Below are 25,104 nucleotides of genomic sequence, written 5' to 3'. Positions count from 1 at the left end.
TCCCTTTACGTTTACCTTTAATGCACGAAATATTATTTTCGTAAAAGTATGTAGCACAAGACTGCAATTTCCTTATGAGTTTGATGGCATGTGTCTTCAAACTGCTGCTATTCTGGAATTTTATTTTAAATGGATACGCCTCGCAAGCTCACCGGCCACATTTCGTAAACTCCAATTTGTGCGTAAAGTGACTAGTTATGAAGCCAATTAGTGCATTTTTCCTAATTAGTTGATCGTATGCTTTGTTCTTTCGTGCATCTAAAGTCCACCTCTGTAAAACTGCATTTTCAGAAATTCCTTAAAATTAACATGTTTTCACCCCGCATATAATCCTTATCACTCTTTCTCTTTTACCAAACAGACAACACGAAAACTTTATACTTTTATAAATGTCTGACATTCGCTTCCACGTTAGGAAGTATCTTGTTAGAAATATTTGTGTTCTAATAAGTTTGAAAATTTCTATATCTCTCTTTACATATTTATACTATTTACATTGGGCATTAGGCCTACAGATAGAAAACATCGGCTAAATTCCTGATTGAAATATTTATATTGTAATATTATTAATAAGAACACGTTATACTGCACAAGAAGACGTGCTTATTTAACGACCATTCTTTTAGAATATACCACCAAGATATCGTCCTCTAGGTCCTTCTCTTACTCGTTGCAGTTCTACAAACAACTCGGAAGATTATGGATTCTCGTGACAGCAACAGCCACGAGGCAAAACAGTACCACTTGTAAGGTGTACGATGTAACAAAAGTAGAAAATTCTGTTGTTCACTTTGGAAGAATATTTTACAGGAAAGGCAGGAGGTAAGACTCTAAACTGGTATTTTGGCGGTGTTTACCATATTGCATTTATGCATCTCAAACAGAAAGGAGAAGCGGTTGGAAGGAAAGCTGGAGAACTTTGAACATCCCATATTAAAGGAAATGATGAAGTACAAGGGTTTTATGACAGTAACCCCTCGTGGTAAGTTGTTGCTAAATTTCATTTGCCGACGTTATGTATAATTCACCATCTGTTTAATTTCCTGGGTGATCAATTTTTAATGTAAAAGCTACTTAAGCCAAGATAGACAATTCGACTGTTCATTCTACATAAATAATTACCTCGTAAACGTACTCCGATGACTCGCTTTGATCTAATATTTACAAACACCCTATATTTTCACACACTTCTTCATTACCGTAACACAAATCTTAACTTTGCAAGGTGCATTCATCTTTAGCAAATAAGGTGAGCAACATAATATTGATAGCCTACTTGGAGATTCAGAATAGTTTCCAAGAGTGCTTTTTGGTCTAATTACCTGAGGCAGTTATAAAAATTGGGAATAATAATTTTAAGGCATACATTCAAGTGAGTAACTACTGTATATCAAACATAGCACGAAAACGAGAAGAAATACCTCCCAGATTGTTGTCGTACACTTTAGCATCTGTATTGCAATAAACTGTGGCGTTTTAGGTGAGTACCCATTATCAACCACGTAAGTTGCGTTTATAATAAAGGTCACCGTAGAACTTCTGTTTCCTTTGTCATCATTATGAATTTCTGGCCTATGATCTCTAGTGATGTCCACTTTCATTGTGGTCGCTCAATGATTCTTCTTTCTTCATATTGTGTTCATGGTTCTGTTTTCTGCATTCTATCGTCAGCGCGCACAACGCGTAACTTGAGAACGCTTCCTGGAGTCTTCTTGTTGCGATGGTAAAAATTCGCCGACAATTACGACACAACCTAATGCGAATTGTCAGCGCAGTTGTTTAAGTGTGTTGAATTAGGCATGTATTGTGGCAAATAATTTTATTCTGTACGACAGTGTTCTCTCAGCGGCGGCGCTGAGCCTCTGCCCGAGCAGCTCGTTAGCAGCAGTGGCAGCCCATACATTTATATCAGTTGTGTCGCACAATGTCCAGAAAAAAAGCATTAACGGTTTAACTGGTAGCTCAACAATATTGTTGTCCTAAGAAAAACATCTGTCAAAACGACACAAATCTAAATATCAGTCTGTGTCTCTCGATTTACATCTGCTTATGCTCCTGCTCAAAAGTGGAATCCACAAGAGTTTCAATCGTGAGCAGCGCCAGATGCTTTGATGGAAATACTGGAGGACTTGCGCACATGGTATTTGCGCACTTGCGCAAATGCTAGCGCACATGGTAGTCATATTGTCACAATGCAATTTTTATTATTTTGTTTAAGCAAGCTGTTATTTTTTATCCCTGTAGAGGTGCATCTCAAGAAGACCCATGGACCTTGCCAAAGCATATGTCAAAAACCACTTTTTGTACATACATTGGCCTTCAACCAGCTAGTCAACAATATTTTTGTCTTACTGTATCTCGCTTAGTTTTTAGACGAACTCTTAAATACTTCGTCCTGTTTGTATTTAGGACAGATAATGACGAAATAAATCAATAAATCAGTTCGAGGCCCAGCGTTTCTTATCTTGCCGCTTAAAAAGTTAACACGACTCCCCCCATCACTTTGTTTCCATATATAATATGGTTAAACATGCTCATCGCATACTTCCTCACCCCCTCCTCACCGTTTTGCCATACTTTACTCTGCCGCTTTCTTTCTGATGCTCCCGGCGCATCCTCCTCCTCTGCTTTTCTCTTTGAGATCTGTTGGCTATCGCCGTCTTTCATCCATCGCTGCTCTTCGAGTTGTCTTTCATCTTCCGCTGTGCTCGTACGCTCGCTTACGCCGAGGGACGCCGACGCAGACGCGCAACGCTGCGTTATCAATGCGGGCGATTCCAAAACTACGAGTTAGCAACCTACCTCGGCACTAAACATATAGGCCCTGATAGGAGCAAACTCCTCCTCGTCTAGCACATTCCGGAATGAGAGTATGCTATATTCCATCTAAACTGAACTTTGTCGATTCCGTCTCATACAAGAGCCTTTAGGGATTTAGATTGAATTGAATTATAATTAATTCCCTACAAGAGTTTTTTGGCTGTTAAAGCTAAAATGAATATATTATTAAAGACATTTACAAGTGTTCTAACGCCACTATATGTTGATTCATTTAGTACGAGTGGTTTATATTTTTCTAAAAGAAATAAATATCATTTCATTTGTGACGAGATTTTTTATGATTTTACTACAATAATTATGCTTTCTTTGAGCACATTCAGGACACTGATCAAGTAGGGACAATGACACGTACTTTACGGGTAACAACTTCCATAATACGCTAATTGAAATTTAGCACACCGTTATTAGGTTTTATTAAGAGATATATGTCACACATAATAAAGCACTCGAACATAGTTTATTAGTAAACGAGCGTAGCAAGACTCACTTTTCTAGTTTCGCTTATGTTGTCGGGTAGACAACTTTTTAAATAAGTATTACCCGCAGCGGGAACTGCGCAAAATAGAAAGCCCGTATTTGCACTTGCATGGTCGCGAGAACAGGTCATATCTTTGTTCTTGTGCTTTAACAAGTGTTCACAACGCTTGGAGCGTATCTTTATCCCACAACCTAATCGTCTGGTATCTTTGGGGGTTTTTTTAGTGTTAAAAGATGTCCCGATACACTCTTTTTTTGTGGGACTTCCTCATGTATACTACACATATGTAATTTTCTGAATTTTTACCAATAAATAAATTCTGAAATAAAAAAGGCTACGCGCCCGAAATATATTGGTCACACCATTGCACATGGGTTATCAGCACGACATAGCATTCCTGATAAGAAAGTAGGGAGTCTGGTGGGAGAACCGTACTCTAAAGGGTGTACGGAGATTTTTTTTTTGAAGGTAGCATTTCAATTCCTATTTTTATTACCGGAATTCACTGCTTGCGTTCCTGTTTGAAGCGTATATCATTATCCATAAAGTTTATGGTATCCCTTGAAAGGCAAAGCTGTGAAAGGCATACCATTGGGAGGGAGAAACAGCAGAATAATAATTGCAAGTATTGGTGAATAAAATATCGAGCATTAGGTCATAATGTAAAGTATCTAACTTGCAGCATAATTATCTACAAAAATCTGAGTTATCTGTATTCGGTGAGTAGACGCGCACGGAATCAACGCCCTGCACATGTATTAATAAAGTGTGCCACGGACTTCATTGTGTTACAATGTCTAGCGGAGCCAGGGTTGAGGATAATTTTTTTAATATTTCAGTACACAATTAAACATGTATCTACCAGTTCTTTATTGCTCCTTCCTACTCACATATCTCCCTCTTCTATATCTTCGCACACGAACACGTGTCTCGAGAGAGACAGGGAGAAAACATTTATTTGGACCATCGAGGTCGTTGTTCTTCAGGTCGACTGGGTGGTGTCCCCATTCCAGGACTCCACTGGCCATGCCTGCACGACATACTTGCTGGACGAGAACTTCTTGTCCCGCCAGCGTATCGCAGGTCAGCTGTACCTCCCATCGCTCAGATGACGTTCTAGTAGCCTTTAAGTGTTGAGGTTTGCCCCCGCACCCCTACGACATGTGAAAGAGTGCAGGCCGTGTCTCGTCGCACCAGGAGCAAATGCCGCGACATATATGTAGGAACATTTTGCTGTATCTGTGTAGGTTTGGGAATGTGTTGGTCTAAATAAGAGTGAGAGCTACTGCCTCTTCAGTGCTGAGCTTTCTGTGAGGGGGTAGATCCTGCGGTTGGGTCGCTGGATCTCGAGTCGGTCGCAGTAATTGGATGACAGCGGCACGAAGGTAAAGGGCGGATATTGATGAGACGATTGGTTTTGCCCCGCTCGGTTGATCAGCGTTCGAGCTGAGGCGTTCGTCCATTCGTTCCCCTGCAGTCTCGCGTGGCCTGACGTCCACGTGATTTGATGGGATTCTTGCAGCCTCGGGCCTAGAATCTGAGCCGCCAGCGGTGGTGTTCGTCAGTTCGTAAAGTTGCGGCAGGCCTGTTGAGAGTAGGTAATGACATGAACTTCCCTGCCTACTCTGTCTTGTTGCTTTATTACTTGCGCTGTGGTTATGGTCGCAGCCGCAGCTGGAGTCTCTGCGCTGATGGAGGCCGCGAGGGTCAAGGAGTTGTCTCTCGCGTTCACGTCTGCTAACGCGAAGAAGCCCCCTACCAGGTACACCACCACGTCCACGTGCGTTACGTACGGGTCACCCTAGAATTATCGGCGCTGTCTGTCAACGCGAGCCTTGCATCGTCCTTCATGGAGTTTACGACTAAAGTGCTTCGGTATGGGGTTCGCCTTCATCTTGCGTCTGACCCCGGGCAGGTGTGATCTTTGCCCATCAAGGGCACGCAGTTCCGTTGCAGTTGCGGTCCGGTGGATGATGGCTCTGCCCGCCGCCGTGTTCTGCGGTCTGGATTTTTGCGAAGCCGTAACCCCTTCCGACAGCTCAGCGAAGGTGTTGTGGATCCCGAGGGCCGCTAACTTCTCGATTGAGGTGGTGACAGCGTGACCCAGGGCCATTTTGTGCGCGCCTCTGATGATGGTATCTACTTGTTCTTGGTCCCGATTGTTTAGCGAGTGGTAGTGATGCGGCATGCTATACGTTGCTCTCCTGATCACCAGATCCTGGATGAGGCGAAGCGTGTCTTCTTCGCGCATGCCCTTGCGGCTTCTTGTTTCTCGTTTGATAATCCGCGAGATCTAGATTGTGGCGGACCATAGGGTTTGCATGGTGTGGGAGGCGTTCAGGTTGCTCGGAATCCAAAAAAATAGAATCCTAGTCTTATTGCTTTCCGTGATCTTCTGGCTCTCTAGATAGAGGTCTATTGGGCCGGTGGACTCGTACATTGTTTCTCTGTGCACCCGGATCACTTCGGACTTCTCGGCACGCAACAAATCCTGCTCGCCGCCGCAAATCTCTCCACGGCCGTCGCGGCCACCTGAAGGGTCGTCTATTTTCGCGCGAGGGATCCCTTGGTGGCCCAGTGCGTGATGTCGTCTGCGTACTGGGCGTAAACTAGGTCCGGGATATTCCGCAGCTCTTTGGTCAACGCTAGCATCGCGACGTTGAAGTGAATCGGTGAGACTATCGCCCCTTGCGGCATTCCTTTGTTCGGCACGTCGATCATATCGGATTGAGTCTGGCCCATTCCGATGGTTGCGGTCTGGCCCGTCCGTAACGATTTGACGTAATTAAAGATACACTTCCCGTAGCCGATGTCGTTCGGTCCCTTGAGAATGGCCTCGTGAGATATGTTATTGAATGCCCTTATCAGGTCGAGCGTGAGCAGGAGGTGTTCTCCTCTCTTCGGAATGCCCTTGAGAACCTTTTCCCTTAGGATTAGGAAAACATCTTGCAAAGAAAGTCCCGGCCTGTAGCCAAGCATGATGTGCGGAAAGAAGTCACGTCCTCTATGTACTTTTGGAGGCGGGTTTCGATGACCCTCTAGCACACCTTGCCGAGGCACAAAGTCAGCGAGATGGGACGCAGGGCATCGATCGCGGGCTTCTTGCCGGGTTTGCGAATGGTCACGGTTTCCGTGTGTTTCCACTCGTTCCGTAAGTGGCCCTTGCTCCACAGTTCCTCGTTTAGGTATTCGGTCAAGTCCTGGATGTGTACAGGGCTCAGGTTTCTAATCACGGCATATGTGATTTTCACAAACCCAGGAGCAGCGTTGCGCTGTGATTGTCGCACCGCGGCATAACCCTCATCCTCCGTGATCAGAGCGTCCAGTTCTGGTCTTGGTTCTCCTTCGTATTTGAGAAGGCCGGGTCGTATGGGGCCGCTACCCAGGTATCTGGTTTTTAGGGTGTCAATCACATCCTGGTCGTTTCCAGGGAATTTGTGAGTCATTTCTAGAAGGGTCCGACTGGTTGTCAATTTCGCCTTGTCGGGCTTGATCAGGCAACGTAGGACGGCCCACGTCTGCGCCTTACTCAGGGTACCCTTGAGTGAGGAGCAAAACTGTTCCCAATTTTGCTGTGTCAGCTCGTTCGCGTAATTTTTGCCATCTTCTGTTATATGCTCGATTCGTAGACGTAAGTTCCGGTTTAACTGCTGTCACTTCCACAGTTTGAGGAGACCCTCAGGGGGCTTCCCACAGGTGTAAGAGTCGGCGGTCGGTTTCGGGCGTCTTGACGGTGCACTGGATAGTTTTGGTGTTTTGGATTTGGGCGTCCCGGAGGTGCTGCATCCATTCCGCTATGTCCGTTATACCTTTTTCGGGCGGGGGATACTGCCTGTACACATCCCAGTCTGTGAGCCTAATTTCGCCAATTGTTCTCTTGAATTTCCGGGTGGATACCGATATGCTGAAGATATAGTGATCGCTGCCCAGCGTTTCGCCCAGGTGGGCACATGAGTATTCCCTTACGTTTTTGACAAATTACAGGTCCGGAAACGTGTCTCGACTTACACTGTTGCCTACTCGGGTTGGTTGGAGGACGTTGGTTATCAATTAGAGGCCCGTTTGGTCAACCGCATCGTGGAACGATCTCCCCTTTTGCGTGTGTTGATGGTAGCCCAAAGTCATGTGTCTAGCGTTCACGTCTCCCACTAGTGCCAGTTGGTTGCAACCACCGGTTCTCACGCTGTCATAAATGATGTTGCGAAAGTTGTCCTTCAGAGTCCTCGGCGGACTGCACAATTTCAGAATGAAAGTGCTACGTGTACCCCTCTTCTGCGAGAGGACTTCCACTAGCACGCGAATAATGTCATGATGTTGATAATGTTGTCCCACGGCTGTCACCGTTTCGTAAAATAAAACTGCGACCTTCAGTGATCCCGCGTATTTAATTACAAAGTAACCCCGCAGCTTGATCGGTGGGTTCCCGAATTCTTGAAGGCAGATGACGTCGGGAGGGTATGGGTGATTTTGGATGAAGTGCTGGAGTGAACTTGCCTTCTTGTTGAAAGAGCGACAATGCCTCTGTCAGATCTCAAGGTGCTCGGGCACGCTGCGTGTGGTGTTAGCCATTGCTGACCTTCATCATCATCATCATCATCATCATCATCATCATCATCATCAGCATGATTACGCCCACTGCAGGGCAAAGGCCTCTCCCATACTTCTCCAACTACCCCGGTCATGTACTAATTGTGGCCATGTTGACCCTCCAAACTTCCTAATCTCATCTGCCCACCTAACTTTCTGTCGCCCCCTGCTACGTTTCCCTTCCCTCGGAATCCAGTCCGTAACCCTTAATGACCATCGGTTATCTTCCCTCCTCATTACATGTCCTGCCCATGCCCATTTCTTTTTCTTGATTTCAACTAAGATGTCATTAACGCGCGTTTGTTCCCTCACCCAATCTGCTCTTTTCTTATCCCTTAACGTTACACCTATTATTTTTCTTTCCATAGCTCGTTGCGTCGTCCTCAATTTAAGTAGAACCCTTTTCGTAAGCCTCCAGGTTTCTGCCCCGTACGTGAGTACTGGTAAGACACAGCTGTTATACACTTTTCTCTTGAGGGATAATGGCAACCTGCTGTTCATGATCTGCGAATGCCTGCCAAATGCACCCCAGCCCATTCTTATTCTTCTGATTATTTCGCTCTCATGATCTGGATCAGCAGTCACTACCTGTCCTAAGTAGATGTATTCTCTTACCACTTCCAGTGCCTCGCTACCTATCGTAAACTGCTGTTCCCTTCCGAGACTGTTAAACATTACTTTAGTTTTCTGCAGATTCATTTTTAGTCCCACCCTTCTGCTCTGCCTCTCCAGATCAGTGAGCATGCATTGCAGTTGGTCCCCTGAGTTACTAAGCAAGGCAATATCATCAGCGAAGCGCAAGTTACTAAGGTATTCTCCATTTACTCTTATCCCCAATTCTTCCCAATCCAGGTCTCTGAATACCTCCTGTAAACACGCTGTGAATAGCATTGGAGAGATCGTATCTCCCTGCCTGACGCCTTTCTTTATTGGGATTTTGTTGCTTTCTTTATGGAGGAGTACAGTGGCTGTGGAGCCGCTATAGATATCTTTCAGTATTTTTACATACGGTTCGTCTACACCCTGATTCCGCAATGCCTCCATGACTGCTGAGGTTTCGACTGAATCAAACGCTTTCTCGTAATCAATGAAAGCTATATGTAATGGTTGGTTATATTCCGCACATTTCTCTATCACCTGATTGATAGTGTGAATATGATCTATTGTTGAGTAGCCTTTACGGAATCCTGCCTGGTCCTTTGGTTGACGGAAGTCTAAGGTGTTCCGGATTCTATTTGCAATTACCTTAGTAAATACTTTGTAGGCAACGGACAGTAAGCTGATCGGTCTATAATTTTTCAAGTCTTTGGCGTCGCCTTTCTTATGGATTAGGATTACGTTAGCGTTCTTCCAAGATTCCGGTACGCTCGAGGTCTTGAGGCATTGCGTATAGAGGCTGGCCAGTTTTTCTAGAACAATCTGCCCACCATCCTTCAGCAAATCTGCTGTTACCTGATCCTCCCCAGCTGCCTTCCCCCTTTGTATAGCTACCAAGGCTTTCTTTACTTCTTCCGGCGTTACTTCTGGGATATCGAATTCCTCTAGATTATTCTTTCTTCCATTATCATCGTGGGTGCCACTCGTACTGTATAAATCTCTATAGAACTCCTCAGCCACTTGAACTATCTCATCCATATTAGTAATGATATTGCCGGCTTTGTCTCTTAGCGCATACATCTGATTCTTGCCAATTCCTAGTTTCTTCTTCACTGCTTTTAGGCTTCCTCCGTTCCTGAGAGCTTGTTCAATTCTATCCATGTTATACTTCCTTATGTCAGCTGTCTTACGCTTGTTGATTAACTTCGAAAGTTCTGCCAGTTCTATTCTAGCTGTAGGGTTAGCGGCTTTCATACATTGGCGTTTCTTGATCAGTTTCTTGCTGACCTTCATGCCACCGCTATCGCAGTTGTCGGCGTCCCTGACGTCACTCGTGTTGTTTATGCGCCTGTACGCCTTGATGCGTGCGTTGCTACTTTCGTCATCCACCTACCTGCTTGCGCGAGCCGAACTCGACCTTGCGTATTCTTCTTTCAAGGTCTTCATGGCTTAGTGTGTTCTTCTTGACTTTATTGTTTCATTCGCCTTTGCTAAAGCATCTGTTGTTTTGTAGCATAAATGCTTTCAAGGGTGACTACACTTGACTGACTTGCCGCTGCCGAGACCACACCAGGGAGCGAAGAGGGCCTGGTGATTATTGAGGGGGGAGGACTGGAGATGGCGGGCTGGTGGCCTATCGTTCTGCTTTGCGGCCCTGCCTGTGCGTTGTTGCTGTTTGTTTTGCTTACCAACGCTTCTAAGCATTGCATCCGTTGATTTAGGTCGTTAGCCTGAGCTTTAAGTTTTTTTTTTTGCTTTCTTCGCTGATGCGCGTACATTCTGGGGAGCATTTACTATTGTCACTGGTATTTTGAGCGAAGGAGTTAGTATATTGATTCCGGCTCACTTCTTTGTTGTTGGCCTGGTTCTTCTTTCCCGATTGTTTCTTCTGCTTCGACGTGGATGTGATATCTCGCGTGTCTAGGTAGCACGGCGTCACAACTAGGCATGCGCCGTGGTAGTCGCGCAAACGTTATCACGCTGTGGTTGTGCTTAAAAGCGCCGGCATTCAAGCTGGCGCGCGCTTTCATTCCTGTAACTTGGAACTGGGCTGTTCGCCCGCCATTGTTCAGTTGATGGATAAATAAAGCCGTATTGCTTCGCTCAACCGTTGCGCTGTCATTCCGTCAGACACGACATAGACTGGCGACGAGGATGGGATTCTGCCAGCAAGGAAGAAGCTCCTGCCTGACAGCAACGGTATTCGCCGGCTGACAGAATGCTTACGGACAGCTGGGGAGCAGGCGGTTGGGACAGTACGGCGAAGGCGACCTTCAGTCTGCAACTGGGGCAAGTAGAACATTTCGACAATTCTACGAGCGATTGGACTAGCTACGACGAACGCGTGCACGCGTACCCTCGAGCCAATAATGTCCCGAAGGACCGGAGGGTAGACGCGTTCATCAGCATATTGGGTCCGCAAACGTATTCGCTCCTTAAGTCGCTCGCCGCTCCAGATAAGCCGTCCTCGAAGTCCCTGGAAAGCTTGCGCGCGCAGCTTCGTAAACATTTAGCCCCTGAACGGTCAGTCGTCGGTGAGCGAGCGAAGTTTCATCGCCGAGGGTAGAAGGAACACGAAGCGATACCACAGTACATGGCGGAGTTACAGGCATTGGCGCAAACATGCGAGTTTGGTGCATATCTTGACGAGTCGCTTCGAGACAGATTTGTGTGTGGTTTGCTCAGAGTCGACGTTCAAATACACTTTTTTTTCCGAAGACGGGCACCTAACGTTTCAACGAGCCGCTGACCGCGCAACAGCTTTGGAAGCTGCGCTTGCTAACCCTACAGCTGCTCATTCGAAGCCTCAAAGCGAGTTCGGGGTGCATCAGTTGCTTATCAAGGGAGCAACGAAATGATTCCGCTGTGACCGAACTCGCACTACCAATGCGTGCCCGTATGTCAATGCGACTTACTTTTTCTGCAACAAGAAAGGGCACATTCCGAAAGCCTGCCTAATGCGGCAAGGAAAATTGCGGTCGACGCGCAAGCGACCAGTGCAGAACGTTCGGGTGTTACAACCATCAGAACCACCCCTGAAAAGTGTTGTAACAAAACAGGTAGAGTGGGGAGACGCCATCATGCTCAGCAGAATTGTCGAGGGTGTTATCTTGCTAATGGAGCTTGATACGGGAGCCGCCATTTCGGTAATGTCCTTGGGTCAGTTCCGCTCTCTTTCCCGGCAGTACCTCTGAGGCAAACTAAGTTGACGCTCAGGACTTATACGAGCGAACCTATGAAGCCATGCGGTGTTTGTTTTCCTATAGCAGAGCACAACGATCAATGTCAGCTCTTGCCGCTGTACGTGCTTCCCCGGAATGGGCCAGCACTGTTTGTGCGCAACTGGCTTAAGCAAGAGCGCGTCGATTGGAAGCAAATTCGCGGCCTGCATCAGCTACAGGGCGAGACATTACTAAGCGCTCAACGACTTCCCCAACTACAATCCTTGCTTGACCGCCATAAGGACCTCTTCAGGAATGAGCTAGGCACTATCCGTGGTGAGAAGGCGACTCTCGTTTTCAATGATCGGAAGGCGCCAAAATGTTTCAAATCTCGAAGCATTCCGTTTTCTCTAAAAGGTACTGTTGAGCAAGAGTTGTCTAGAGAAGAGTAGATGGGCATATGGACACCGGTAGCGAGTCCGCCACTCTGGTGGTGCCAGCCTTGAAGCGCGACAGGTCAATAAGAGTATGTGGTGATTACAAGCTGACGCTGAACCCCATACTTGACGTAGAACATTACCCGTTACCCAAGCCCGACGACCTGTTTGCAGCCCTCGCTGTCGGACAGCAATTCTCTAATATTGATCTCAACTGGGCGGACCAGCAAGTAGAAATTGACCGAGAGTCAAAACCGTACCTTGCGCTTAACGCCCACAAATGTCTTTACGCCGTGAATCGTCTACCTTTCGGGATAGCTTCGGCACCTGCAATATTCCAAAAAATAATGGATAATATCTTGAAGGGCCTCAACTTCGTGTTTTGCTACATTGATGATATCCTAATTACTAGTCGCTCAAAGGAAGAACACTTGCAGAACCTTGAGGCAGTTCTCCAAACGCTGTCAGAACGTGGAATTCGCGTCAAGACATCGAAGTACGAATTCTTTCGCGATGAGCTGACTTACCTGTGTCATGTAAACAACAAACACGGCATCCACCCAACAGATGAAAAACTGGCAGCGATAACAAAGGCATCGGCGCGAACTGTAAAGCACCAACTTCAATCGCTGTTGGGCCTCATCAACTACTATGGAAATTTCGTTCCAAACTTGTCCACCATTCTTTTCCCCTTTAACAGCCTCTTGCAGAAAGACGTCGCCTGGAATGGAAACACGCCTTGCGACCGCGCCTTTCAGCACATGAAGCAGCTGCTGTCGTCAGCTCTGATCTTGGCGCACTATGATCCAGGCCTGCCCCTGCAGTTATAGTGTGATGCATCCGCTTACGGGGTAGGTGCAGTGTTTTCACATATTTTTGCCGACGGTCAGATAAGGCTAGTAGCAGATGCCTCACGCACCTTGAGTCGTGCTGAGAAAGGCTATAGTCAATTAGAAAAAGAAGCCTGAGCTCTTGTGTTCGGCGTTAAAAAATCCGATTACTGCGTGTATGCAAGGTATTTTGTTTTGAGCACGGACAAAAAGCCTTTGGCTACAATTTTTGGTCCCAAGGATGGCATACCAGCAATTGCCGCCGCAAGACTACAATGATGGGTGGTTGATTTGTCGGCGTATTCCTTTTCATTAATGTTTCGGCCTTCTGCAGAGAACGCTGACACAGATTGCTTGTCCAAGCTGCCAATAACACAGCTGACGATCAATGAGCAGGAAGAATCTTTTTATGACCTACGCTTCGACCCTATGCCGATCAACAGCACTGATATTGCGCGTGAAGCTTCACGTGATGCTACTTTGCGTACTGTGACTCATCATATCCTGTCAGACTGGCCGCGTAGTATCCTGGATGAAATCAAACCGTTCTTTCATAGAAGACTAGAACTGTCCATACATCGAGGATGCATTATGCTGGGAATGCGCGTACTTGTTCCCGAAAAATTCAGCACGTTCATTTGGACTAGTTGCACCAAGATCATCCAGGCGTTGGTCGCACAAAAGAACTACCAATGAGCCATGTTTGGTGGCCTACAATCGATAGTGACAGAGAGCGTTTCACCGCGCCTTGCACCACTTGCGCCTCTATTCAGTCTGCCGCCTAAAGCGCCCTTGCATTCTTGGGCATGGCCTACGCGCCCTTGGCAACGGTTGCACGTAGATTTTGCTGGCCCGATAAACGAAGTGACGTACCTTGTGGTGGTTGACGCACATTCAAACTGGCCTGAAGTGTTTCCAATGCGGACAACCACCACTAAAGCAACCATTTCATGACTTCATGAACTGTTTTGCAGATTCGGATTTCCCGAGACTTTAGTGTCCGACAACGGCACTAAGTTTACTTTTGCAGATTTTCAGGAGTACCTGCAGCGGGTAGGAACCAGACACGTGAGAACAGCTCCGTATCATCCCAGCAGCAACGGTCTGGCAGAACGTTTCGTCCAGACGCTGAAGGGTGCACTTAGGAAGTCCAGCTGATCCACATCACCGTCAGAGCTCGCTGACTTCCTCCTGTCGTACCGCAACACTCCGCAAGCGACTACAGCAGAGTCACCCTCTCTTTTGCTGTTGCGGAGGCGCCTCAGGACTAGACTAGACCTCGTCAGGCCCTCCGTTAAAGAGCGGGTCGCCCACAAACAGTTTCAGGACACCAGTCGCCGCAGGCATCGTGCGGCGACTGCGTTCAGTGAAGGAGACTTCGTACGTGTCTGCAATTTTCGCTGAAGGATATATCCGTGACGCATTTGTACACAAACAGTTTTTCTTATCCATATTTCTTGACCTGCAGAAGGCGTACGACACAAAGTGGCGCAGCGGCATCTTGAGAAACTTATCAGAAGAGTGCATTCCTGGCAATATGCTAAACCTAATAGAAAGCTATTTGTCGAATCGTGCCTTCCGGGTAAACGTCGGTAATGTACGGTCACGTCCTTTTATACAGGAAACTGGTGTACCCCAGGGAGGAGTGCTCAGCTGCACACTCTTTATTGTTAAGATGACAACATTTCGTGCTTCACTGCCTCCAGCCATTCTTTATTCTGTCTACGTGGACGATATACAAATAGGTTTCAAATCCTGCAAACTCACTGTGTGCGAGAGACAGGTACAGCAGGGCTTAAACAAGGTTTCCAAGTGTGCTGACCAAAATGGATTTAAAATCAACCCCCACAAAATTATTGTGTTCCCTTCACAAGAAAGAGAGGCCTGGTCCCAGATCCTTGCGTAAAACAGGGCGGACAACAAATACCTCTGAACAATGAACAGAAATTCCTAGGTGTTATACTTGACTGCAGACTTACTCTCACCTCACATATAAAATATCTTAAAGCAATATGTCTAAAAACTACGAATTTACCTAAAATCCTATCCCACACAAGATGGGGTAGTGACAGGAAATGTTTAATGAATCTTTACAGGAGTCTAGTCCGATCACAATTAGATTATGGTGCCGTAGTATATCACTCTCCCGAACCGAGCGCGCTAAAGGTGTTAGACCCCGTTCGTCATCTGGGTATCCGCCTGGCCACTGGCCCATTTAGAACAAGCCCTGTCGAACGTCTATATGTAGAGTCACATGAGTGGTCACTCCATCTTCAGAAAGCATACACCAGCTTCACCTATTTTCTCAAAGTGCGCTCTAATAAAGAACATCCGCGTTTAACAACCGTTAACGACTTGACGTGTCAAACACTTTTTCGCAATAGACCCTCTGTGAGACTTCCTCTGTCACTCCGTGCAAGAAAACTTAGCGAAGAAATGGATGTCCCAGTACTCGAACATCGCCTAATGCCTCCTGCTAAGCTATTACCGCCTGAGAGTGGCAGGATATGGATTGTGATGGACGCTTTCTAGAGGTTACAAAGCACGCTCCTGACCTCGAAATCGCTATGCATTTCCGTGAACTTAAATCCAAGTACTGCTGCTCTGAATTTTACAGATGCATCAAAATCATATGCTGGTTTACCTTATGCCGCTGTTGGTGCTTCTTTTTCTAAATCTGACGTATTGAACCCGCTAATAAGTATCTTCACTGCAGAAGTCTATGCAGTACTGCCTGCAGTAAAACATATAAATAAATTAAAACTGGACAGAATAATAGTATTCACAGACTCGTTAAGTCTTGTAAAAGCGCTAATCTTTTTACAAAAGTATACAAATCATGTCTTCAATGAACTCTACTCACTGTTATGCAATATTTATCTATCACATAAAAATGTAGTAATATGCTAGGCGCCTGGCCATAGAGGCATCGAGGGTAATGTACTAGCTGATAAAATGGCCACATCACTCACATCGCTAACCCCCTTTCCTACGGCTGCTGTCCCTGTCACAGATCTTAGACCTTTCTTACGAAAGAAGCTGCGACAGCACTGGCAACGCATGTGGAATGCAGAAAAAAATAATTAAGTGCACGTTATAAAGCCACAGTTAGGTTTTTGGCCCTCCCCAACAAAATCACAGCGAACAAATGTCGTATTCTGTCGCCTCAGAATAGGGCACACATTTGGTACCCACAATTTTCTGCTTACTGGAAATGAACCGCCAACCTGTGGTCGATGTGGTGAGAGGCTGACCGTCCTCCACGTCCTCTTAGAGTGTCGCTAAGCCAAATCTGAAAGAAAGAAACATTTTCCTCTTGCGTATCATTATTGCGTCCCTCTCCACCCAGCTATGTTTATTGGTAAAGAACCTGTTTTTAACACCAAGGCAGTGCTAAATTATTTAAATGATGTTGTCCTACATGTTATCAGCCCATTAAATTCGTAGTGCCTCCTCTTTCCCGAGGATGCCGCTGTGATAGTTGATTTGTATAGCGCATGCATCCAGGCCCTTGTGTCACAAGGGCTCTAACGAGGCAGGGGTGCTCTATTGAACTTCAGCATCTAACATATTTTTTGTATGTCGTGTCATTATTTCTAATGCACCTTATTGTTCATAGTAAACGCCGCTTGCCATTGCCATAATCTTATCACACGTACATTTTAAGCACTTTAAAATGACTATTTTTAGGCCCCTTTATAGCCACGTCACATCAACTTCATAGAACCCATCACTCCAACGCGAAATCACTAATACTTGCGTGGCGCTCTTTGGCCATACCTGGCCCTTGCGGCAATAAAAACCATACATTTAATTTTCGCTGAGGACCAAGGTGGTTCAATGTTACCGTTCTCGCCCGCAGCGGTCCAGTGTCGTATTGTGTTAGCGTTGTGACCCGCCGGGGTGTGTGGGAGTGGGTGCGTCAACGTCACCACATCGTACGTGCTCCGGTCTCTGACGACAAGGTGATCACATCCAACGACTTCCACGATGAAGACCATGTCACAACTAGCACTAGCGCCAGCTGCCCCACTGAGCCTGTGGAACAGCCGACGACACCCAGGGAAACCGCCGAACAGGGTCGCCGCTGCCCACTACGTCAGCGCGGACCTCCCGATCGCTACGCCACCTAATACTACTTCGGGACACCAAATAAGTATGGGGGAGATTATATGTCGCGCGCCTAGGTGACAAGGCGTCCCTACTAGGCATGCTCCGTGGTAGCGGCGCAAGCGTTATCACTCTGTGGTTGTGCCAAAAAGCACCGGCCTTCAAGCTGGCGCGCGCTTTCATACCTGTAACATAGAACCGGACAGTTGTTCCGCCGTTGTTAAACTGATGGCTAAATAAATCCGTATTGTTTCGCTCAACGGTTGCGCTGTCCTTCCGTCAGACACGACAGGATGACGAGGTAGAAGGCTGCCGCTGGCCTTGCTTCTCTCCTGGCTTTGGCCATTCCCAGCGAAATCGGGACTGGGATCGGGGCCCCAAGGTTGACCCGGACTGGGCCCGGGATCGGGACGGGAACCTTGACCTGGACTAGGCCCGGCACCTTGAGCGGCTCGCCGAGGACTTCGAGTTGAATTACCTCAGGCGGCTTCGCCTTGGCCTTCCTCCATCATTGTCGTCGTCTTACTTCCTCGTTCCGGAAGGAGGGTGCTTTTTGGTGGTAGTGATGTGGTCGTTGGTCGGGTCGTGCGTGCCGCAAGCGAGACAGATCTTGATGTTCGCGGTAGGACAAACGTCCGATCGGTGACCCATGCGCTGGCACACATAGCAGCTTTGTTTTTTTGGCTTGTAGGGGTGGTACACAGTCTTCTCTCGCGTTCTGAGTTTGAAGATTAAGGCTGGTCATGCATATCCACAATTGTTTATTTCTCCACATTATTCTAAATAACTTAAATTAAAATGAATCTGCAGGATGTAACACTCCTGTAAGACGTGAAGGCGAAAGCCTTTTCACATGTGGTAAGCCATTAAGTTGTATGCTCGCTAGGGTCAAATTTCTCCTAAGAGATAATGAGGTGCAGTGTGAAGTAAACGTATTGTACTGTAGGTCTACATCCAAACGACACATGCGAGCCCCTAATGCACTACCTAAACGTTATTCCGTTTTTCCTTTCGTTCTCTCTTTCCGTCCGTCTTTGTTTTTCGTTCTTCCTTTCTTTGCTTTTCATTTGTTCTTTGTTTCTTTCCGCCTTTCTCATTTTTTTCCTTTCTTTATTCAAATTCAGCCATTGCATCTGTGTTTGCTTACGGATTATCAGCCATTGCTGATTATATTTTTTGCATCACTAGGATAGGCACCGCTTTCTTCCGGTATGAGTCATTGCAAGGGCTAAAGGGTTAAAGTTTTCGCCTTAAAAAAGGATACACAGAAAACACACCTTCTAAAGAGTGTCATATTACATAGTGCTGGCCTCTCAACCTTTTAGAAAAGATCTGCTTGTTGAACAGGAAGGACTGATCCCCAGTTTCAATCGTGACCCATTCCTTATCCTTCCTACAAACATCGACAGCAAAGTTCGAAGAGGTGCTCGAACAAGTGGCATAGCCTAGTTCATACAAGCAGTACATTTATGCAACTCTACCACCTCACTGATGTGACTGTGTCGAGGGATTGTGCTTATTGTCTCTAATGTGTGCATAGCCGCGCGTCATTCCATTGATGACTGTTTGCACCAAACTCAGCAAACCGCTAGTGGCCAGAAGCAGAAGCGGTATTTGTTTTTCACCCTAATTTATCAATTTCTACCCCTCTACCCTGCGTCACAATTATTTGCAATCATTGAGTATCGCGCAGTTTTGCTACCGGCGTAATGAGTGACCTAAGAAACCCTAAAGCAACTGCGCGCAAGTGCTCATGTGGTGAAAGCACGCGCTTACAAGCACGCACACGTATATGGAAACATATTGCTACGGTTTCACGGGTGGTCTTCCATTCATACTAACAAAAATGCGCGTTCGCACACAGGCAAAGAACGTGCGTATACACGCATGCGTACACTCCAGCATTCGTCGTAGGCAACGCACATAGAAATGGACGCAGGCGTAACACACAATGGCGCTCAAGCCGGCATGCGCCCCGTTCTTTCCCTTATGTTCATCATCCGCTGCTGTTAATCAACATAGCGGCATCTACTGTGCCTTTTTGCTTTCTTAGGCGACTCGACATAATCATTCGGATGCCCAAGCGCGGCCATAAAGGATTGCTGCTACCACTTCGAATGTGAGCTTTTTTTTCCCGAACTGACGTGCCTGCTTCGTGTTCATCACGGCCTCACAATATATTCGCACTCATTCACCAATGGAATCAGTGAACGAATTCGTCAGGAACTGAAAGCCACCCTAGTATCCTGCCATGCTCACTCATCTTGTACTTGCGACCTTCCTCTTGTACTGTTAGGCGTGTGCGGCTTCTTGAAGGAGAACCTTGCCTGTAGAATTCTAGAGTTCGTTCATGGCACAGCGCTATGGCTGCCGGGCAAAGTTTTCGCGCAGACTGGTTTCGTCAGGTAGATACTGACAGCTGTGTCCAGCAACCTCGCTTCATGTTGCCCGTCTGCGTCCAGCTTCTACCAAGGTACATCTATCGGGTGATGTTATTGTGAGCTAAGACCTTGCTACACGGAACAAAGACTTCATCAGTCATGATAGCATCAGAGTAACTGTTATGCTCCTGGATGGCAGCCTTTCATGGTCCTGCAGTTGACGAAAAAATAGAGAGTGTTATGGCCTCCGTGAAGGAGATGCTAATGTTAGTGTGGTGGCGGTATTCGCACCGGCAATGTCATGGGTACAGACGAATTTGTCGCGTTTCGCCTTATTGCAAAGCGCATTTAGAGATCGCACAGCAGAACAGCTACCAGCTCTGAGAATTACTTTACTTGTCACCCCTTTCATCTGTCCGTCCCTTCCGCTAAATCTCTACACTGCTGACCAATGCTGAGGCGTCAGCACCAAACACGACAATTATGGTACCATCAGCACTCCTTCCTCTTCTCTGCCAATCAACCTCTTTCTCTCGGTCTTCGTCAACGAACGCCAAGTGGTTTTGTCGACTGACAGGGTCAAGCGCAGCTATTTCTAGAACTCGCCACTCTTTTCAGCCGTCATTGACTTCCACTCTGCTTCCAACATTGCAAATCTGGTTATGCCCACCCCATTTGCACTGAAAGCGCGTAGAGTTGTAACCTCATTTTACATCAGTGCAGAATCAAGAATACAACATCTCTTTTATCATTCAACTCGTGGAAACGCTCAGCTCGAGGAACTTGCGGCACCTACCTTCAGTCCACTATCAATATCCAACATGATAAACAGAGTAACCTCTTCGTAGGTGTACGCTTCATCGGAATGACCACGTCGTATTGTCCTCAATCGCACCACTGTGCCGTGAACTAGTCTATGCGCAGGTTACACCATCCAAGGCCACCCACTACCCACCCTGATACGTTCACAGCTGGTCGCACTCATGCACTGCCACCCAATAAGTAAAGCTGCACCGTCACGCAAAGCCAAACGTTTCTGAAGTTCTGTCCTCAGATCATCCATGCACCCTTCATGTGGCAATTACCGGCGCAATTTCACTAACCTATGGTTGCCCCTAATTGTTCACATCTCCGAGATATTATCTGCTTACTTGAGGTTAGCACGATGACTGATATCTGCGCTGTACAGTATTGAACCCTTACTTGTTTACTTGTGATAAATGTTATCGTGTCTCTACTGTACTACTACTTATCATGAAGATAAGTTTAAAAGTAGCATCTTCCAATCATTAGTATTATTTCCAGGCCGCTTTCTCAAGCGAATACCACCTGCGACCGTGCCTCCAGTGCTCTGTTTAGCGCATAACACCTGCTCATTGTCCTGATTGGCTGTTCCTGAGACCAAGATTTCGTGAAATATTAGGTATAAATGTGTGAAAAAACCGAGCAACGCTCAGACAAGAGCGCAAAATAGCCTTTATTAATGATGCTGCCAATATTACTTGTCTGCCTGCCGTGTTCATGTAATCATCAGCGGACCTGCGTGCTGCAAAGTGTGATGGTTTTCGATGGCTTGGTATGTGCTCTATCATGCCGAAAAAGAAACGATCCAAGTGACTGAAACCTGATATGATCCTGGTTCATGCGATTTCCCAGACTAAGGTTAGCGATTCAGAACAGGAAATTGAACGAGGAGAGTTGCGCTTCTTTTTACGTGTGATTACGTCCTGAGAAAGCACTATTTTCGTGGTACTTATATTCATTACATAGCCAAACTCCCATCGTATGGTGCGTTTTCCGACCGCTTGTTCTGGTTTTAGAAATAAAGGACGCGGGACACGAGTGATCAAAGGCTGCACGAGCCCGCCAGGGCAGCTTCTCTGCTGTAATAACCCGCCGTTGTCATGTGAAAATGCTGGCGCACACTAAATTTTCTCTCGCAGCACATGAAAATCACCCCGCACGATGTCGCACGTCCCATTGACAGGTGTCGCCACCTACACTATTGCGATAAGGATGCCCACTTTAGTAAAATTCGTTCTTCAGCGAGTCCACCTATCTGTTTCACAGAATGCGCGGCGCAGTGCCATGGGGAGGGCAAATTTCGTTTTAATTTGGTGATAACCGATACGAACCACCATACGCTTATGGAGGCAACGCGAACTAAGCGTTTTGATTCGCTCTCACGAAGAACGACGCCCAAACACAATACGAGGCTGCTGTGGCAGCATCCTATTCTGGCGTCACACAGCTGGTCGATTTTGTTTGTTTCCGTTTCTCGTCCTAAATGACTAAGTAACTGCAAAAGAACCAATCCATTCTAGAACCACCCGGGCCCGGACATCATGACGCGCATCAGCGGCTAATGCTACAACAATTCTCGCTGAGCGAGCACATAAGTTCCAGCCAAAATTCCTTACGCGAAGAAGGCGATGATCTAGACCGAAGTCGAAGAGCCCAAACCTAGCTTGGCGAAGCCACGAACAACTACAACTTACGTCCAAGGCCACACGAAACTCTCCAGTTCAATGTGCGCCTTCCTTTCGTGCTGCAACGATTCGCGTAACACTACCCATAACGCAGATGACAACAGCTGAGGCTGGCAAGTTTTCTTGTAACATCGGGTTGTATGTTACCTCTTTGTTTCTTTTTCTTTAAAAATGTATCAAGGTTCTATTCTATATGCTTACGCAAATAGGGATTTATACGCTAAATGTATATTGATAGTGTCTATGCAACTGCATATTCAACGCGGGTAGCTTTGCTGAGAGCACAAAGACGTTCGGCTTTCTTGCGAATGTTCAGTAACCCTGCAAAAACTTGACTGAGTGCAGCGACAAACTTTGAAAGTACGTTATCGACAGCTAATGAGGAACAGAATTATTAATTGATTGTATGCCATTCACGTCAATTGTGCAGTGCCTGCAGTAAGCACAAAAGTTCAATGACATTCATATTGGAAATACTTCAGGTAATAAAAATGGAAGTGGTACAAGTATTTACTCATAAAATCTTTTTTCTGATAGCCCGTCTGACAATGCCATAGCTTGGGCTTACCTTCACATTTGAGCGCTTTAACAAGTCAAGTATTTTATTGCGTAAATGAGAGCTCGGTATAAAATATATTCCTTCCCAGCCTCGTTTCAAACGGGAACGAGTCTCTATAGGTCATATACTGCAGAAAAACTCTTTCAGTGTGTTTTTTTATCTTTTCCTTAAAGGCGAGACCACGTTCTATGAGTACCTGCTGTACCAGAGTCGTGATTTCAACTGTGGTGTGTTCCATGTGAAAAGTGGATATCGTAAGTATGACGATAACAACGAATTAGTGTTTTTGCAAGTACGATAGTGGAAGGGAAATAATCGAAGAACGTGGTCGAATGAGTTATCGATAGTTTATTCGGTAAGATCGAGACATTTTTAAAAGTACAATAATTCTGCATGACATTGGGTTAGTGTTTTGCAGGCCACCTCCTATCGCACTTAATGACCTTTCAACAAACAACTGGTTACCGTGAGGTACTGCTAAACCAAACATAAGAATTTCAGTTCTGTGGTTTTCAGCCCTTGGTAATTTCTTTAGCGATGAGTGTCATACTGCCACATACAGCAGTTTCATTTCTCAGCAATTTCTTCGCGTCCGTTTGCTGATTAATTTCGCAGGAAAGCTCTTATACCTGCATAACTTACGGAGATTCACGACTGTACATAAAGATTAGTAGGCGGCTTAATTATATATATGTTATCATCCTGGCCTGCTAGAGATCTCAGAAAATTCCAGAAATGGAAAACTAATTGATAGGTGTCAAATAAAAAGGAATATTTTGTATGGTTTTGAACATGCTCTCTGGAAGACTCTCAAAGCGAATGTTTCAGTTGTCACCCTAAAACATACCAGTGAATGCGTTGCATTTTTATTTCTAGTACATTTTCGGTATTGCCCTGCCATTACGAACTAAACAGTGCCATGATTCGTTTCTTTTCGTAGCGACTGTTAACAAGTGTGCTGTTTACATTGACAAAAACGTCAAGGCGTTATCGTTTCAGAGAATCTTAAAACGTGCACACCTCGAGAGCAGTCTCTTTGCCGTCTTTTACCCATGTAATCTTTTACCCCATGTAAGCAGAAGTGCATTATGGTTACAAATATACGGGGCCCGGTAGCGTAGCTACGCGACAAGATCTATAGAAGATTTATACTATCGAAATAAATATTTGGCAGAAAATATCTAATCCACCATAAATTATTAAAGCCGATGCGCCCAGAAGTGTAAAAGTTGCGATTCTCAACATTTTGGCCTTGTAGTTAGACGATTTTGCCTCGGGAGATGCAAAAATTATTAAGCTGGTTATTTCGCGTTTTGCGTGAGAAAGAAATGTCTTATGAGGTAATATGACGTCATTGATTTTAACCCCGAAAAGAACCTTGAAGCTTAGTCAAACTCTAGATTTTTCAGGTTTCTTCACTGACCAGCTTCTTGAGTATATCCATTTCATTTGGATTGCAGTATCGGCTTGGAATTTTCATGCAGAACAAATGGTGACCTTGTAGTGCTGTTTCAAGAAATAAGCTTGCAGCTGATGTACAATATGCAAATATTTCTGAAACAAGTTAGCATTAATGGATCATCTTCTTTTCCCCTTTAGAGCACTTCCATGAACTCCGTCTCTGGAACTATTCTGCTGTGAGCGCCTATAAAGAATGCCTTCAAAATTATGTTTACCACATACAGCAGGGAGACCTCATCACGATGTATTACAATGGGCTATGCCCATACATATTTAGGAATTAAAGTAGGAGTTCTTGCAACTAAGGAAAAGTCACAGAGTTGCTGTATGGTTAGCAGAAACCGCACTGACTAACTGTCGCTCGCATGCTTCTGAAATGAAGTATGTAGGTATACCTTGCAATATTTCCAACTTTATCAGATTTTTGTGCTGCATCAGTGAATTACGCAATAAAGAAACAATTTGGCCAACGAAAACTACGCATTTACCACGCGAACCTTACCTATAATGGTTTCATTTTATTGCGAAATCGTCATATGTCCGATTAGGCAAAATCCGGCGACGTCGATATCGAGCGATGTTACGAAAAATGGCCGAAGGTCTTGATTGTAACGAGACGTCAAGAATGCTCAAATCTATCAGGAAGGTTTTTGTAAACAAAGTTAATCAATGTCCTTGAAGATGGAAGTCGATTGATTGCGGCCGAAGAGGCATTCGAACCCGGACTTCTTGAGTATTAGACGAGCACGTTTCCCTGACGTCACAGCCCTGACGTCACAGCCCGGTTCAGGTTGACAAAATGGGGGCCCAGTGCGTACGTCATGGCACGCATCATGTCGCAGCTACCAAGCTGATTGAATGTGTGGCCTAGTACCGGTATCATTGGGCACGTGTTGGCTCGTTCAATGGGGAAGATGTGGCGCCACATCATGAGCGTGTAAAATCAGCGTATAGAATAATAAACACTGCTGAGCGGTCCATCGAGTTATAAGCGAGCGCTTTGTGACGCTTGGTGCGTTTTGGTTTTAGCGAGGCGCATTTAGAAGACAAGCGAGAACTTGCGCCGCTAAGGTGCCCGCGAAAAAAGAACACTTCATCAAAGCAAGTGTAATGCTTCCGCATTCCCACATGTAAGCAGTCTTAGGCTTTTGCCGAATGTGAGAGCGAAAGCTC

At 45.9% G+C, this 25,104-nt stretch overlaps 1 protein-coding gene across 3 annotated transcripts in view; it reads left to right on the top strand.

The window, feature by feature from the left end:
• LOC140219302 (uncharacterized) overlaps positions 1-24,335 on the top strand; it is a 42,970-nt gene extending 18,635 nt beyond the window's left edge. For 2 of the 3 annotated variants that reach the window (XM_072289083.1, XM_072289082.1), the window contains exons 3-6: positions 677-822; positions 885-982; positions 22,644-22,724; positions 24,070-24,335. In XM_072289083.1, coding sequence (XP_072145184.1) covers positions 677-822; positions 885-982; positions 22,644-22,724; positions 24,070-24,215 — 471 coding nt within the window. In that variant the 3' untranslated portion in view covers positions 24,216-24,335. Of the gene's footprint in view, positions 1-676; positions 823-884; positions 983-2,244; positions 2,443-22,643; positions 22,725-24,069 lie in introns of those variants that run through there. The other variant, XR_011895479.1, reaches the window with a different exon arrangement.
• Positions 24,336-25,104: the final 769 nt, after the last annotated feature.

Source organism: Dermacentor andersoni, chromosome 7, assembly GCF_023375885.2.
Source record: "Dermacentor andersoni chromosome 7, qqDerAnde1_hic_scaffold, whole genome shotgun sequence".
Lineage (NCBI taxonomy): Eukaryota > Metazoa > Arthropoda > Arachnida > Ixodida > Ixodidae > Dermacentor > Dermacentor andersoni.
This window is presented reverse-complemented; position numbering and strand designations above follow the sequence as displayed.